The sequence below is a fragment of the Leucoraja erinacea genome, chromosome 36, assembly GCF_028641065.1.
Source record: "Leucoraja erinacea ecotype New England chromosome 36, Leri_hhj_1, whole genome shotgun sequence".
NCBI lineage: Eukaryota > Metazoa > Chordata > Chondrichthyes > Rajiformes > Rajidae > Leucoraja > Leucoraja erinaceus.
The window spans coordinates 4,504,860-4,522,393 of NC_073412.1; the positions used below are offsets into that span (position 1 = coordinate 4,504,860).

At 47.7% G+C, this 17,534-nt stretch overlaps 1 protein-coding gene across 1 annotated transcript in view; it reads left to right on the forward strand.

Annotated features, from left to right (window-relative positions):
• Nucleotides 1-4,925: 4,925 nt before the first annotated feature.
• LOC129713465 (sorbitol dehydrogenase-like) overlaps nt 4,926-17,534 on the forward strand; it is a 28,951-nt gene continuing 16,342 nt past the window's right edge. The window contains exons 1-4 of the mRNA XM_055662512.1: nt 4,926-5,146; nt 10,199-10,232; nt 16,057-16,221; nt 16,829-16,988. Coding sequence (XP_055518487.1) covers nt 5,096-5,146; nt 10,199-10,232; nt 16,057-16,221; nt 16,829-16,988 — 410 coding nt within the window. The 5' untranslated portion in view covers nt 4,926-5,095. The remainder of the gene's footprint in view (nt 5,147-10,198; nt 10,233-16,056; nt 16,222-16,828; nt 16,989-17,534) is intronic.

A 17,534-nucleotide genomic window follows, 5' to 3' on the forward strand; every position in this document is an offset into this window, starting at 1 on the left:
TTAAGCCGCCCTGTGAATCTCATGCAGTAGATATCCCACTTCTGTTTTCCTGGTGATTCAAAACAGTTGTAGGCATAGCTCTCCTGGCACCAAATGCGGCTCCCTGTCTCAACCGTAACTCCAGCATGTTTACAGGCAAAGCCTTTTCATCTTGGCTAATGTCCCCTTTGGCATAGGGTGTACTGAGCTGGATTATGCAAGTGAGAGAGAAAAGGTGAAATATTTGTCTTGGGATTCTATCCGCGTAATTGTTTCGGATTTAGTCACTGGTAATCCAGGAAACCGGAACAGGTAAATTCGCAAAGCCTTCCTCATTCCTGTGTTCATCCTGCTAAGAACTGCCCTGAAGTTCCATGTAAACTGAACTGCCAAATCTCAGGATTTGATTGACTGAATTGATGGAAAGATACAGTATGGAAACAGGCCCTTCGGCCCCATCAAGTCCACACCCATTCCATGTTATCCCACGTTTGCATCTACAACGCATCACCGGTTCCACGCTCCCCTCCATTGAGTCTGTCCAAAGCAAGCGCTGTCTGCGGAGGGCGCTCAGCATCGTCAAGGACTGCTCTCACCCCAACCATGGACTGTTTACCCTCCTACCATCCGGGAGGCGCTACAGGTCTCTCCGTTGCCGAACCAGCAGGTCGAGGAACAGCTTCTTTCCGGCGGCTGTCACTCTACTAAACAACGTACCTCGGTGACTGCCAATCACCCCCCCCCCCCCCCCCCCCCCCCCCCCCCCGGACACTTATTATTATTTTTTTTTTAATTCAAATCGTTTGCTATGTCGCTCTTCAAGGGAGATGCTAAATGCATTTCGTTGTCTCTGTACTGTACACTGACAATGACAATTAAAATTGAATCTGAAATCTGAATCTACTCCCTACACACTAGGGACACTTTACAGACACCACTTAACCTACAAAAAAAAACACACACCTTTGGGATGTGGGGGAAAGCCGACCAGGTTACCTGGAGAACGGACAAACTCCACATAGACAGCACCCGAGGTGAGGATCAAACCTGGATCTCCGGCGCAGTGAGCCTGCATCCCTACCAGCCATGCCACCATTCTGCCTTCAGTCTAAAGAAGGGTCCCAACCCAAATCGTCACCTATCAATGTTCTCCAGAGATGTTGCCTGAAACGCTGAGTTACTCCAGCATTTTTTTTTATAAACCAGCATCTGCAGTTCCTTGCATCCACATACAGGGAAAGAGGTTTAGGACAAGATAAGGATAAGAAAGCATTTCTAAGATGGTGATGGTGATTGTGTGGAAGTTGGTTCCAGGCAGGATGGTTGGGGCCAAGTCACCAAAAAATAGATCAATTCCTTTTTACGATGCAATAAAAATCATGGGTGGATATGTGAGAATATGGTCAGCCAAAGTTGCGTTAAATAGCGGTGCAGGCTCGATGGGCCGAATGGCCCGTGGCTTCAGTCTAAAGAAGGGTCCCAACCCAAATCGTCACCTATCCATGTTCTCCAGAGATGTTGTAAGTGCAGATGCTGGAAAATCGAAGGTAGACAAAAGTGCTGGAGAAACTCAGCTGGTGCAGCAGCATCTATGGAGCGAAGGAAATAGGCAACGTTTCGTACCATTCTTGGTGAGTGTAGACAAAAATGCTGGAGAAACTCAGTGGGTGCAGCAGCATCTATGGAGCGAAGGAAATAGACAACGTTTCGTACCATTCTTGGTGAGTGTAGACAAAAATGCTGGAGAAACTCAGTGGGTGCAGCAGCATCTATGGAGCGAAGGAAATAGACAACGTTTCGTCCCGAAACCCTTCGGGTTTCGACCCGAAACGTTGCCTATTTCCTTTGGGTTTCGACCCGAAACGTTGCCTATTTCCTTTGGGTTTCGACCCGAAACGTTGCCTACCCGAAACGTTGCCTATTTCCTTTGGGTTTCGACCCGAAACGTTGCCTATCCATGTTCTCCAGAGATGTTGCCTGAAACGGTGAGTTACTCCAGCATTTTTTTTAATAAACCAGCATCTGCAGTTCCTTGCTTCCATGCATCACCTTCCATCCTGACACTGGCTACCTCGCCTCCACGCACTCGGTCCTGATGCTGGATCTGAACGTCGCCTATCTCTCTCTCTGGCTCCACAGATGCTGCCTGACCCGCTGAGCTCCTCCAGCATTTTTTTGGCTGCTGCAGATCCCAGCATCAGCAGTCGGTTGTTTCTCGACTTTGCCCCCCATATCTGGCCTGTTTCTACCTCAACCACTAACTCAGATGTTCTGGACACTGTCATTGCTCTTGGTGTGAACTGGCCTCGCTGCTGAATTGTTTTATACTTTCCATATAAATATATTGACTTGCTCTAGATGTCAGCTGCTCTACATCGGCGAGACCAAGCGTAGGCTTGGCGATCGCTTCGCCCAACACCTCCTCTCAGTTCGCACTAACCAACCTGATCTCCCAGTGGCCCAGCACTTCAACTCCCCCTCCCATTCCCAATCCGACCTTTCTGTCCTGGGCCTCCTCCATGGCCAGAGTGAGCCCCACCGCAAATTGGAGGAGCAGCACCTCATATTTCGCTTGGGCAGTTTGCACCCCAGCGGTATGAACATTGACCTCCAATTTCAGGTAGTCCCTGCTTTCTCCCTCCTTCCCCTCCCCTTCCCAGCTCTCCCACAGCGTACTGTCCCCGCCTCTTCCTTTCTTCTTCCCGCCCCATCCCCCCATCCGACATCAGTCTGAAGAAAGGTCTCGACCCGAAACGTCACCTATTCCTTCGCTCCATAGATGCTGTCTCACCCGCTGAGTTTCTCCAGCATTTTTGTCCACCTTTGACTTGAACTTAAGTCATTGGAGACCTCTGGAATATCTTTCATCAGACTTTCTCTTGCACTAAATGCTGTGCCCTTTACGTGGACACTTAATTAGAAACATAGAAAATAGGTGTAGGAGGAGGCCATTCGGCCCATCAAGCCAACACCGCCATTCAGTATGATCATAGCTGATCGTCCCCTATCAATAACCCATGCCTGCCTTCTCCCCATATCCCTTGACTCCACTAGCCCCTAGAGCTCTATCTAACTCTCTCTTGAATCCATCCAGTGACTTGGCCTCCACTGCCTTCTGGGGCAGGGAATTCCATACATTCACAACTCTCTGGGAGAAAAAGTTTTTTCTCACCTCAGTTTTAAATGGCCTCCCCTTTATTCTAACTGTATTCATCTTTTTTTTAATACTTTCTTTTCTTTCTTCTTTTTTTTCATTCTTGTCTTTGTCTGGATGGCACGGATAACAAAAGCTTTGTGAAAAAATATAAATTAATCTAATCCAAACTGCTGGGGGGGGGGGGGGGGGGGGGGGGGGGGGTGAGATTTGAACATCTGGAGACCAGTAACCCAGACCTCCAGTCATTACAATATCATAAAGCATTTTCTAAAATGCAAAGTGGACAAAAATGCTGGAGAAACTCAGCGGGTGAGGCAGCATCTATGGAGCGAAGGAATGGGCGACGTTTTGGGTTTGAGACCCTTCTTCAGACTTCTTCTAAAATGCAGTTATTTACAGTTATTTACTGTACAATCATCTAAATCCCATGCTAGACTGGGACTGCAACCGTACTATAAATGGAGTGGTGTATTGAAAGTGGGTTCACTGTGTCCCTGAGGCCAGCACACAAAGGACAATGTCTTCAGAAGCTTAGGGCAAGAGACAGAAAAGAAACATAGAAACATAGAAAATAGGTGCAGGAGTAGGCCATTCGGCCCTTCGAGCCTGCACCGCCATTCAATATGATCATGTCTGATCATCCAACTCAGTATCCTGTACCTGCCTTCTCTCCATACCCCCTGATTCCTTTAGCCACAAGGGCCACATCTAATTCCATCTTAAATATAGCCAATGAACTGTGGCCTCAACTACCTTCTGTGGCAGAGAATGCCACAGATTCACCACTCTCTGTGAGTGGAAACAAATGTTTTTCTCATCTCGGTCCTAAAGGATTTCCCCTTTATCCTTAAACTGTGACCCCTTGTCCTGGACTTCCCCAACATCGGGAACAATCTTCCTGCATCTAGCCTGTCCACCCCCTTAAGAATTTTGTACGTTCCTATAAGATCCCCCCTCAATCTTCTAAATTCTAGCGAGTACAAGCCAAGTCTATCCAGTCTTTCTTCATATGAAAGTCCTGACATCCCATGAATCAGTCTGGTGAACCTTCGCTGTACTCCCTCTATGGCAAGAATGTCTTTCCTCAGATTTGGAGACCAAAACTGTACACACTGCTCCAGGTGTGGTCTCGCCAATACCCTGTACAACTGCAGCAGAACAAGCAAAAGAGTGACACAAGAAACTGCAGATGCTGGAAGCTTGAGGAAAGCGCAGAGTGCTGGAGGAACTCAGCTGGTCAGGCAACATCTGTGAAGGGAATGGACTGCAGAATCTGACCCTTCTGTCCATCTTCCTCCATGGACGCTTGCCTGGCCTGCTGAGTTCCTCCAGAGAACGCTGGTGGGAGCCATCCATCCATCCATCCATCCATCCATCCATCCATCCATCCATCCATCCATCCATCCATCCATCCATCCATCCATCCATACCTTGTCCTTAGACAACCCAATTCCAATGGGATATGGTGGGGAACAATTTTATTTGGCCAGCCAGTACCAACTCTGGGAGCTTGGATTGGTTTCTCTGGATGGAGGATGGGGGGGGGGAGGCTGGGTGGTGAGTAGGGATGGGGGGCAAGGGGGAGGGGCTAATTGGTCAAGCCCCCTGCTAAAGGGGGTACATATTCACCAATCATAGCCCAGCAGGGTTGGACATCCCCCCTAACACACGTCACTATGGGAACCAATGACGCCCCCCGACGTCTCAAAGGTTGCCATGGGTGTTGTCTATGAGCTGAATACACTAAACCCCCTTGCCGGGGTCAACAACTCAGGTTATACGGTTTGCTCTGGTGCAGGAAGGGCGGGCGTCTCATCAGCTGGAGGGAAAAGGGCAGAACACGTCCGAGAGAGGGGAAACTAGTGGTTAACTTAGAGCTAATACAACTGCAACGGAGATTGCAGCCCAAAATCCGGAACAGAAGTCCAAAGTAACGAGGAAAATAACTTCAAACCAACCATGTCGCAGGAGAATCTAGCCTTAGTCTTGAACTGTGGAGAGCTGAAACTGGTAATCACACCATTTGCTATTTACTCTTTTACAGCGTGTAGTCTTGTATGAAGTCATAAGGTCGAAATCGACACACTTATCTGGGTGGGGGGTTTCACATCTCACAGGGTCAGGGTCCTCTGGGGGAACTCAGCAGGCATCCACAATGGGAAATAGACAAGAAGGGTCAGTCCTTCTTCAGACTCTTCAGTCCATTCCCTTCCCAGATGCTGGTTCGATCCTGAGCGCGGTCGCTGTGTGTCTGTGTGGAGTGTGTGGACCTTCTCTCTCCCACACCCCACACTGGGGTCTTGTAGCTTAATTGACCTCTGCGAATAGCTCTCCCCCCCCCCCCCCCCCTCCTAGTGGGATAGTATAGATCTGAGTGGGGGGAAAGAGTGGTCGGCATGGACGAGGAAAACGTTGCCTACTTCCTTCGCTCCATAGGTGTTGCTGCACCCGCTGAGTTTCCCCAGCAGTTTTGTGTACCGTCGGCATGGACTAGGTGGGCCGAAGGGTCTGTGGTTCTAAACTAACGTGCATTAAGGAGTAATGTACAACTCTGGTACAAGTTCTGGGTCTGAGTGGTGGTGGAATTGTGTGTTCGAGTTTGTGCCTAGGCTATAATGTTCGTCCCAGCTATGCTATCAGTCCGCTGCTAGCGAGCTTTTTGAATGCAAGGTAGCGTGGCTGGCTGGGCTAGTCCGTGAATGCCCCGTTGACGGGGGCAAGGTAATCTTCCCCCTATTGTTGTCAATGCGTGACAGGACCGTGTATGTCACGACGCAGTGACACCGTCCCATCTACACCGCAGCGCCCTTGTTCAACGCCCTTGTTTAACAAAGACAAGCCCTTAGAAAAGTGGGCAGATCAGAGCAATCTGGTCAGATTAGATCAAAGATAAGGAAGAGTTAGAGCTCTGGTTTAGTGTAATCAAGGGATATGGGGAGAAGGCAGGCAGGCAGGCACGGGTTATTGATTGGGGACGATCAGCCATGATCACAATGAATGGGGGTGCTTGCTCGAAGAAGGATTGAGAGGGCATCTCATTGAAACATATAAGATTGTTCAGGGCTTGGACACGCTAGAGGCAGGAAACATGTTCCCGATGTTGGGGGAGTCCAGAACCAGGGGCCACACGCAGTTTAAGAATTAGGAGTAAGCCATTTAGAATGGATTCGAGGAAACACTGTTTCTCACAGAGAGTGGTGAGTCTGTGGAATTCTCTGCCTCAGAGGCAGGTTCTCCGGATGTTTTCAAGAGAGAGCTAGATAGGGCTCTTAAAATAGCGGGGCCAGGGGGTATGGGGAGAAGGCAGGAACGGGGTACTGATTGGGGATGATCAGCCATGATCACATTGAATGTCGGTGCTGGCTCGAAGGGCCAAATGGCTTACTCCTGCACCTGTGTTTAAGAAGGAACTGCAGATGCTGGAGAATCGAAGGTACACAAAAAAGCTGGAGAAACTCAGTGGGTGCAGCAGCATCTATGGAGCGAAGGAAATAGGCAACGTTTCGGGCCGAAACCCTTCTTCAGACAGTACTCCTGCACCCCTATTGTCTATTGTCTATTATCTATCGAAGGGCCGAATGGCCTCCTCCTGCACCTATTTTCTATGTTTCTAAAAACCAAAAGTTTTCTTGGTCATAAGGGCAGGAGATGAATTTGGTACAAAGAGAAATCTCCCAGCTTTTCATTTCCTCCTGGAATATGCACCTTAAAGTAATCTAAAATACTTGTACCTACAGTACTACCATGGCAGTGCGATCTTATATGTACATAGTCTTCATTCAATTGGTTTTTCCATCCATCCAGCTAACATCTCTTGCTACGCATCCTATGTATCCTCCAGTATTCTTTCCCCCCTAAGAATAAGTAGATGATACTCCATCCATCTCACGAAGCAAGATCATGAAAGCCAATGCTTGAAAGAATGAAGGTGGACACAAAATGCTGGAGTAACTCAGCGGGACAGGGCAGCATCTCTGGAGAGAAGGAATGGGTGACGTTTTTCGGGTGGAGACCCTTCTTCAGAATGAGACACAGAGCCTTATTGTCACATAAATGCTGGTGCAGTGGCTACAAGGAAAGCAGTGATGTTGAACAATAAGACATGAAGATATTAGGAGGGTATATTGTAGGCATCGGGAGCATTCAACTCCCGATTATTCCCGATGTTGTGGAAGTCCAGAACTAGGGGTCACACAGTTTAAGGATAAGAGGGGGAAGTCTTTTAGGACCGAGATGAGAAAATCATTTTTTACACAGAGAGTGGTGAATCTGTGGAATTCTCTGCCACAGAAGGTAGTGAGGCCACAGTTCATTGGCTATATTTAAGAGGGAGTTAGATGTGGCCCTTGTGGCTAAAGGGATCAGGGGGTCTGGAGAGAAAGGGCAGGGATGGGATACTGAGTTGGATGATCAGCCATGATCATATCGAACGGCGGTGCAGGCTCGAAGGGCCGAATGGCCTACTCTTGCACCTATTTTCAATGTTTCTATGTTTCTAACTCATGGGTGGGTGTGATATTCAATTATTCATTCCAGGTTATATTTAATAGGAACCTGTGCAGATCGAGTCTAATTTTAGCCACCACCTTGTGTGCTGTGACAATGTATTAAGTAGAAGTCCAGCCCTTTAACACACTTGTCAATGACTATCTAAGAGAGGCAGAACCAACTCTGGAGCAAACTCACTCTTGAGAAATTTACTGCAGAGAAAAAATGCTGGAGAAACTCAGCTGGTGAGGCAGCATCTTTGGAGATAAGGAGTAGGCAACGTCTCGTGTCGAGACCACTAGTTTTAGTAACAATTTTGTGGTTTCGAAACCCGCATGGTTTTCTGTTGAAGAAAATCCTACCCAGGTTTCAGAACTTCCATGTTTTCCCAGTTATTGATCAATATTGCAGAATTATGAGTCTTTGTCTCATCGCCAAACAGCATTGATGAGTGTTTTTTTCCGTGGAATTTTAATGTTCTGTTGGCTAGGAATTAGGTTGGTTTTGTCTGACAATTTTCCAATGACTCTGCACCAGGTTATTTTAACAAATGAATCACAGGGCTCATGCACTAACACAAGGAGTGTTACAAAGAAAGATAACAGAAATGAGTGCTTGGAAGGAAGAAAGAAGAGAATATATTGTTTAAGAAAGAACTGCAGATGCTGGTAATATCGAAGTTAGACATAAAATGCTGGAGAAACTCAGCGGGACAGGCAGCACCTATGGAGAGAAGGAATTGGCGACATTTCTGGTCGAGAACCTTCTAAGGATTGATGTCGGGGAAGGAGGGGGTGGGACAAAGAAAGAATGTAAGCAGAGACAGTGGGAGTAGCGGGAGAACTGTGAGGGGTTGGGAGGGGATGAACAGAGAGAGTTGGAGAACTTCCTGAAATTGGAGAAGTCAATGTTCATACCACTGGGGTGTAAACTACCCAAGCCAAATATGAGGTGCTGTTCCTCCAATTTGCGCTGGGCCTCACTCCGACAATGGAGGAGGCCCAGGACGGGAATGTGAGGGAGAGTTGAAGTGAAAGGCCACTAGGAGGTCCGTTTGGTTAAGACAGGTGTGTTCAGCGAAACGATCGCCGCGCCTGCGTTTGGTCTCGCCGATGTAGAGAAGTTGACACCAGGAACAGCGGATGCAGTAGATGAGGTTGGAGGAGGTAATGGTGTGTGATATTAAGGCCTGGTGCTCGTCTGTGGGGTCATGGTCCAAGGATATGTAGGAGGAGAGGGAGGTGTCTGAAAGTTGTCGGTTGGCCTCAGTCCGGCAGAGGTCAGCGCGCCTGACTACCACGGCACCTCCCCTGTCGGCGGGTTTGATCACCAAGTCGGGGTTGGTGCAGAGTGAGCGGAGGGCTGTATATTCGGGGGGGGGGGGAGAGAGGTTAGTAGGTAAGGGGCATGGAATATTTGAGGCGGTCGATATCCCACCAGCAGATTGGAAAGTGTTATTAACACTAGACCCAATTTGTTTTGTGACTTTGATCGATACATTCTAGAGTAATGTCACAAAGGATGCTGCGCTCGGGACGTTAACTTGAACGAATAAAAGACCAGCTTAATGAAGACCATGCCTGCATAAGAAGCCTTGATGGGACTGTACACACACAAGTATTTTAGATTCCTTTGCCAATTCGAGGAGAAAATGAAAAGCTGCGAGATTTGTCTTTGTTTTTAAGGGTCTCCTGCCTTCATGGTTGAGGGAGAGACACAAGATTTGCTCGTCTTTGTGCGTGCTTATGCCCCCCTGTCCCACTTAGGAAACCCGAACGGAAAGCTCGGGAGACTTTGCGCCCCACACCCAAGGTTTCCGTGCGGTTCCCGGAGGTTTTTGTCAGTCTCCCTACCTGCTTCCACCACCTGCAACCTCCGGCAACCACCTGCAACCTCCGGGAACCGCACGGAAACCTTGGGTGGGGCGCAAAGTCTCCAGAGGTTTCCGTTCAGGTTTCCTAAATGGGACAGGGGCATTAGGCTAATGGACTGTTGAAGGAGACTTCTTGACTCCCAAGTGAGACAAAGAATTCACGGGCTTGAGAGAGGAGAACTCATGTGTAATTAACAGCTGGAATCTTTTCTCAAATAAGTTATTCCAGGAAAAACCTTATCTCCGACTCGGCTTGTACTCGCTAGAATTCAGAAGACTGAGGGGGGGATCTTATAGAAACTTACAAAATTCTTAAGGGGTTGGACAGGCTAGATGCAGGAAGATTATTCCCGATGTTGGGGAAGTCCAGAACTAGGGGTCACAGTTAAAGGATAAGAGGGGAAGTATTTTAGGACCGAGATGAGAAAATCATTTTTTACACAGAATCTGTGGAATTCTCTGCCACAGAAGGTAGTTGAGGCCACAGTTCATTGGCTATACTTAAGAGGGAGTTAGATGTGGCCCTTGTGGCTAAAGGGATCGGGGGTATGGAGAGAAGGCAGGGATGGGATACTGAGTTGGATGATCAGCCATGATCATATCGAATGGCGGTGCAGGCTCGAAGGGCCGAATGGCCTCTACTCCTGCACCTATTGTCTATGTTTCTCTATGTTTCTAAAGAACTTTTCCTCTCTTCATAGGAAAAGCGCCCAGTTCCAGAGTTATGCCCTGGTGGTGAGTTTCTTTCCTCTTTAAACAGCACATTGTTCCATCTAATCCTTGTATTATGTTTAAGTGTTGAATCTTAGCAAGAAAATGTTATGAATGTGAATTAACCTGTTGTGAAGGAATTATCTCAAAGCGTTTTGATATATTTATATATATTTTAAATTGCTGATTTTTTTTTTTCCCTTTTTCCTTCCGCCAACAATATTTAATATGTAAAAGAATATGTGATTCTGTTCCATTCTGTTTGTGGTTTGTTTGTTTGTCTTTTTGCACAAAGTCCGCAAGCATTGCCACTTTTCATTTCACTGCACATCTCGTATGTATACGTGACGAATGGCCTTGACTTGACTTGACCTTTTAAGACTGTACATTTAGTTTCTTAGAATCAAAACAGTAATTAAATCTATCACGCCATTAAGTTTCAATTCATTGTGTGGCGTGCAAGACTTTTGGAGTTACAACACCCCCCCACCCCCCCTCCGATATTGTTCATTGATTACATTATAGATAGCATTGTCTATCACTGTCTGGCAACTATCTCCCGGAATTCAGGACATTTTCCACAGATTGAAGGCACACAGCATCATCGAGGACCGCAGCAACCCAGCCCGCAGACTGTTTGCCTTGTTACCGTCAGGCAGGCAATATAGAAGGTACACAAGAGTGCTGGAGAAACTCAGCGGGTGCAGCAGCATCTATGGAGCGAAGGAATGGGTGACGTTTCGGGGTCGAAACCCTGAAGGAAATAGGCAACGTTTCGGGTCGAAACCCGGAAGGGTTTCGGCCCGAAACGTTACCTATTTCCTTCGCTCCAGAGATGCTGCTGCACCCGCTGAGTTTCTCCAGCATTTTTGTGTACCTTCGATTTTCCAGCATCTGCAGTTCCTTCTTGAACACACAGGCGCGATATAGGAGCATGGCTGCACGTACCACCAGACCTATGGCCCTGTGCCACGGTACGAGTTCATTCCAAGAGGCTCTCCCGAGTTTAAAAAAGATCAAACTCTCATGGTAAGACTCTTATAGAAACTTACAAAATTCTTAAGGGGTTGGACAGGCTAGATGCAGGAAGATTGTTCCCGATGTTGGGGAAGTCCAGAACAAGGGCTCACACAGTTTAAGGATAAGGGGGAAATCTTTTAGGACCGAGATGAGGAAAACATTTTTCACACAGAGAGTGGTGAATCTCTGGAACTCTCTGCCGCAGAAGGTAGTTGAGGGCACAGTTCATTGGCTATATTTAAGAGGGAGTTAGATGTGGTACTTGTGGCTAAAGGGATCAGGGGGTATGGAGAGAAGGCAGGGATGGGATACGGAGTTGGATGATCAGCCATGATCATATTGAATGGCGGCGCAGGCTCGAAGGGCCGAATGCCCTACTCCTGCACCTATTTTCTATGTTTCTATGTAAGCACAGAGAATGAACGTAGCGGGCATGTTCAGAACAGATCAGCGTGTCCATATACCATTGTATAAATATATACACACATGAATATTTCCCCATTCCTGTCCAATTTTTCAAATGGAAAATTGTGGGTGTGTGTTTAGTTTACAAATCTATTACACGCGCTGTGCTTGGCAAATATTCCAAGGCATTTTGTTTCCCAATGATCCACTGACGTTAAATTTTAGATGTGCATTTCTTGATGGAGTGCCCGCAATCTATGTCTGAAACTATGTTAGTTAGACCTGGGCACCTCCTATACACGTTCAACTGATACTCTCTAGATCAGCGTTTATTAACCTTTTTAGCCTTGCAGAACCCTTGAAATAGTTTTCATGTCTCAGGGAACCCCCTCAGTTGGGCGTTGCCGCCATTTTGAGTTTGTCAGCCACGCCAGCGCAATTGGCCCGCGGCTTTTTTGAGCGCCATTTGGACACTCGCAACAACAGCGATCTCTGGCGTCTTGGGCTGGGATCGCCATTTTAACATCCAGCACCACTTAGTCTAGTTTATCACTATTTCTCTTGGAACCACTAGCGACATCTCACGGAACCCTAGCGATCCGGGGAACCCCGGTTGGGAAACGCTGCTCTAGATAACCAGAGACACGGGTCCACTAGGGACTGTGCAGATGCTGAAAACTTGTGTAAAACACACAAAGGGCTTGAATAACTTGGCGTGTGCCAGGCAGTAGTATCTTCCTCAATTTTACCTCCATACAGTAGATGCCGCCTGACCCGCTGAGTTAACGGCCTGTCCCACGAGCATGCAACTGCTTGCGGCGAGCGCGACCAAACCGGAAACGGGGGCCGCGCGGAGGTCGAGTGATCCCGTACGAGTTGACGTGAAGTTCGAGCGAAGTCCGCGGGACGTTCGCGCTAGGCGTACGCTGTCAAGAAGCTGCGCACGCCCGTAGAGGCGCTGCGTACGGCCACAATGCGGCCGCGGGCAGGGCCGTTGCCGCGCGGAATTTTTGAACAGTGTCTTTTTTTTCGGAGCCCCGCGCGATGTCGGGACCAGCTCCGCACAACTCCGATGGAAGTGGGACCGGCCCCGCGAGGCCGTACGGCTCAAGCGACCACGTTAGGTCGCGCTTGCCGCCTGCAGTCGCATGCCCGTGGGACAGGCCCTTTACTCCAGCACTTGGCATTTCCATTGTGACTTTTGCAACTCCGGAATGCAAAATAATTCACCAGGCAAATACGTATTGTGAAAGGTATACGTGCAGTAATGTACAAAACAGTCAATCCTCACGCAGCCAACTCCCTTAAAAAGCAGGTTCGGTCATGAGCAGATAATTGTAAAATGACAATAACAGAGAGCTAAGTGTTGGTCAATGTATTGGGAAGGACACCCTGTTCATTCTTCAAAATTGTACAACAAAATCTTTTTATAACCACAAGAGAAGGCAGATACAAATACAGTTTATCATCCCATCTGCATCTGACTCCTGTATCTCTATGTCTGGCTCCATCTCAGTAGCGCACTGGGTTAGTTTAGTTTAGTTACTATCAAGTATACCGAGGTGCAGTGAAAAGCTTTTAAGAAGGAACTGCAGATGCTGGAAAATCGAAGGTAGACAAAAGTGCTGGAGAAACTCAGCGGGTGCAGCAGCATCTATAGAGCGAAGGAAATAGGCAACGTTTCGGGTCGAAACGTTGCCTATTTCCTTTAGGGTTTCGTCCCGAAACGTTACCTATTTCCTTCAGGGTTTCATCCCGAAACGTTACCTATTTCCTTCGCTCCATAGATGCTGCTGCACCCGCTGAGTTTCTCCAGCACTTTTGTCTACCTGCAGTGAAAAGCTTTTTTGGTTGTTGTGTGCTATGCAGTCAGGGTAGAAACATAGAAACATAGAAATTAGGTGCAGGAGTAGGCCATTCGGCCCTTCGAGCCTGCACCGCCATTCAATATGATCATGGCTGATCATCCAACTCAGTGTCCCGTACCTGCCTTCCCTCCATACCCTCTGATCCACTTGGCCACAAGGGCCACATCTAACTCCCTCTTAAATATAGCCAATGAACTGGCTATACACGATTACAATCAAGCATTCCATGGTACACAGATACAGGAATAAATGGAATAATGTTTAGTGCAGGAGAAAGGCCAGTGAATACAATCTTGAGCGTCTCCAATGAGGTGGATGAAAGATAGACACAAAAAGCTGGAGTAACTCAGCGGGTCGGACAGCATCTCTGGAGAAAAGGGATAGGGTGACGTTTCAGGTCGAAACCTTTCCCCCGAGACACAAGATTTGCTCATCTTTGTGCTCTGCTTATGCCCCAGTCCCACTTAGGAAACCTGAACGGAAACCTCTGGAGACTTTGCGCCCCCCCCCCCTACCCAAGGTTTCCGTGCGGTTTCCGGAGGTTTTTGTCAGTCTCCCTACCTGCTTCCACTACCTGCAACCTCCGGCAACCACCTGCAACCTCCGGGAACCGCACGGAAACCTTGGGTGGGGGGCGCAAAGTCTCCAGAGGTTTCCGTTCAGGTTTCCTAAGTGGGGACGGGGGCATAACTCCGGTTTAAACCAGCATCTGTGGAGTTCCTCCCTACAGATAGATCAGGGGTTCCCTGCCTTTTTCATCCCGTTTACCCCCCGGCAACTTTAATAACACAGAACAAATGTTATTTTCACTTATTTATGAACAACTAATGATGAGCAGATGCTGGTATTCCAGAACCAAACACAGTCAGTCAGTGAGAAACATGTACAAATCCAGAATCAACAAATCTACCCCCTGAGGATACATTTACCCCAGGTTGGGAACCCTTGACATAGGTGGTAAGTCAGGACCCGCTCTCTAGTTGGTGATGGGATGGGCTCAGTTGCCTGATAAAAAATAGTTGTGAAGAAACCATCCCTGAACATGGGATTGTTAAACCCCCTGTCCCACTGTACCAGTTCATTCCAAGAGTTCTCCCGGGTTTGCCCTGATTCGAACTCGGAGATTTACGGTAATGGCCGCTCGTCTGTACTCGGGGCTCTCGTGGACATTTTTCATCACGTTGAGAAATCTTCACAAGTCTTCCCGAGCTTACCTGCCGTTAGCGAGTCTTCCCGAGTACCTGCCGTTAGCGTTACGAGCCGCTAAGAGACGTCCCCGAGCTCCGACGTACCCGCTACGTTCATTCTCCGTGCTTTACCACGAGTTTGATTTTATTTTAAACTCGGGAGAGCTCTTGGAATGAAACTCATACAGTTGGGACAGGGCCATTGGTCTAGATACTCATGTCCAGGCTCTGGAGTGGAGGTTGAACCTGTGGCTGCTAAACTCAGTGCTTTAAAGACTGGCTTGAAAGGAAAAACTTGCGTTAACTCCAGCATTCTGCCTGTTGACCCATCAAAGTCCCCAGTAGTGTTGGCTACTAATTGGAAAACACGTTGAGCTTCCCCATTCAATATTCGAGCCTGGTTGCATCTGTTGAACAAAGGCAGCAGCTGTGGTTCGTGGAGGTGACTCAGGAGACGTGGAGAGGATGTTTCCCCACTAGTGGGGGAGAGAGTCTAGGACTAGAGGTCATAGCCTCAGAATTAAAGGACATTCTTTTAGGAAGGAGATGAGGAGGAATTTCTTTAGTCAGAGGGGGGTGAATCTGTGGAATTCTTGACCACAGAAGGCTGTGGAGGCCAAGTCAGTGGATATTTTTTAAGGCGGAGATAGATAGATTCTTTATTAGTACAGGTGTCAGGGGTTATGGGGAGAAGACGGGAGAATGGGGTTAAGAGGGAAAGATAGATTGAATGGCGGAGTAGACTTGATGGGCTGAATGGCCTAATTCTACTCCTATTCCTTATGACCTTATAATAGTCATGCCAGCTCATGTTCTGCTCATGTTCTGCTGTGGACAAGTGCAAAGGAAAGTCTGGCATTTAAGGAAGTTCCTTGAATCTATCATTGATTTGTCCGTATTCTGGAATTCCTTGCATAGATAGGAACATACGATAACTTTGGTCGGATCTGCTGGGTCCACGACAGACAGCAAAGGACAAATGACACTTAGCTGAGTCGGACACCTTGACTCACGTTTATTCCCGAAACTCCTTTTACCTACATTCTCACGGATCATAACCCGTGTGTAGATAAGTCCTGACCTTTGAGTTGTTATCTAGCTCTTGTGCCTGGTCCTTCTCGTGAGGCTGTTGGCGGCAGTCGCCAGAGGTGACAAGCAACGTGCAAACTTGGGCGTAATGGCACCCCACTTTGATTAGCATTATAGATAACAGCTCCAAAATGAGTTCCATCAAATATGCAGCGGAGCAAGGTTGTAAAAAGGCTGCTTCATGAAATCTTTGACATTTCACAATTAAAAACCTTTTGGAAAAACCTGTCTCTCTGCCCCACATTGCCCAGTTTTCAAGGGTTTGTGCTTTTTCTTTAGATGTGCTGCTGAAGATTAATTCTTGCGGCATCTGCGGAACCGACGTCCACTTCTGGCTGGAAGGGAAAGTTGGAGATTTTGTTGTCAAGAAGCCCTTCGTACTTGGGCATGAAGCCTCAGGGACTGTGGTGAAAGTGTCCTGTGGTGTGAGCCATCTGAAAGCAGGTGAGTTGGCATGGAGGCTCGCGTTGCACAAGACACTTGGGAGAACCTTGTAATTCGTTGGAAGAGTTAGCAGTGGAAGAATCCTTACTGTGGAGGTAGGCACACAAAGCTGGAGTAACTTAGCAGGACAGGCAGCATCTCTGGAGAGAAGGAACGGGTGACGTTTCAGGTCGAGACCCTTCTTCAGACTGATGTCAGGGGGGAGAGGGAGATACATAGATAAGGAAGTGTGAGGTGTGAAAATAGGACAAAGGGAATGGAGATCAAGGAAAATGTAGAATAGATCATTGTTAGCTGGGAGAAGTTTACTACAATGTAGTCTGAGATAGTAAGACAATTCCTTGCTGGGACTTTACAAGTGCCTTCCAATCCAGCACACCTGACATTGCAGTTGTTACCCTCTCGCCTTGCTCATCTTTACGTAACTTATGACTTATTCATTTCACCTTCTGCTTATGATAATGGAGACACAAGGAACTACAAATTGGACTCCCTAATTATGCCTGAGTCATTCACACCAGGGAAAGTACGTGTGCATACAGGCCGTGTTCTCGTCTCGTCTGCGGTGTTTTGTGCCTCAAGTGTCTTGTTTTTCCCTCTGCCACAGGCGACAAGGTTTCTATTGAGCCTGGGGTCCCCAGGGAGAATGACGATTTTGTTAGAATCGGACGTTACAACCTGTCCCCGACCAGCTTCACAAGCGGCATTCCTCCCGATGATGGTGCCATGTGTCGATTCTATGTCCACAAAGCCAACTACTGCTACAAGTTAGTATTCTGCCTACATCCTGTTAAAATGCTGTTGGGTTTGAGGCGAGAGGGGAAAAGTTGAATAGGAATCCAGGAAAAACGAGTAGGTTAACATATGCTGAGTGTTTAATGGCACTGTGTGGGCCTGTACTCGCTGGAGTTTAGAAGAATGAGGGGGGGGACCTCATTGAAACGTACAGAATAGTGAAAGGCTTGGATAGATGTGGAGAGGATGTTTCCACTAGTGGGAGAGTCTGGGACTAGAGGTCATAACCTCAGAATTAAAGGATGCTCTTTTAGGAACAAGTTTTTGATGCAAAACATACTTGGCTAATAAAGTATTATTGTGATTGTGATTTTCACCACCCTCTGGTTAAAGAAATTCCCGCTCATCTCCTTTCTAAAGGTGCATCCTTTTTTTCCGAGGCTGTGGCCTCTAGTCCTAGACCCTCCCACTTAGTGGAAATATCCTCTCCACATCCACTCTATCCTGGCCTTTCATGATTCGGTGTGTTTCAAAGAGTCTGCCCTTCATCCTTCTAAAGTCCAGCGAGTAGAGGCCCA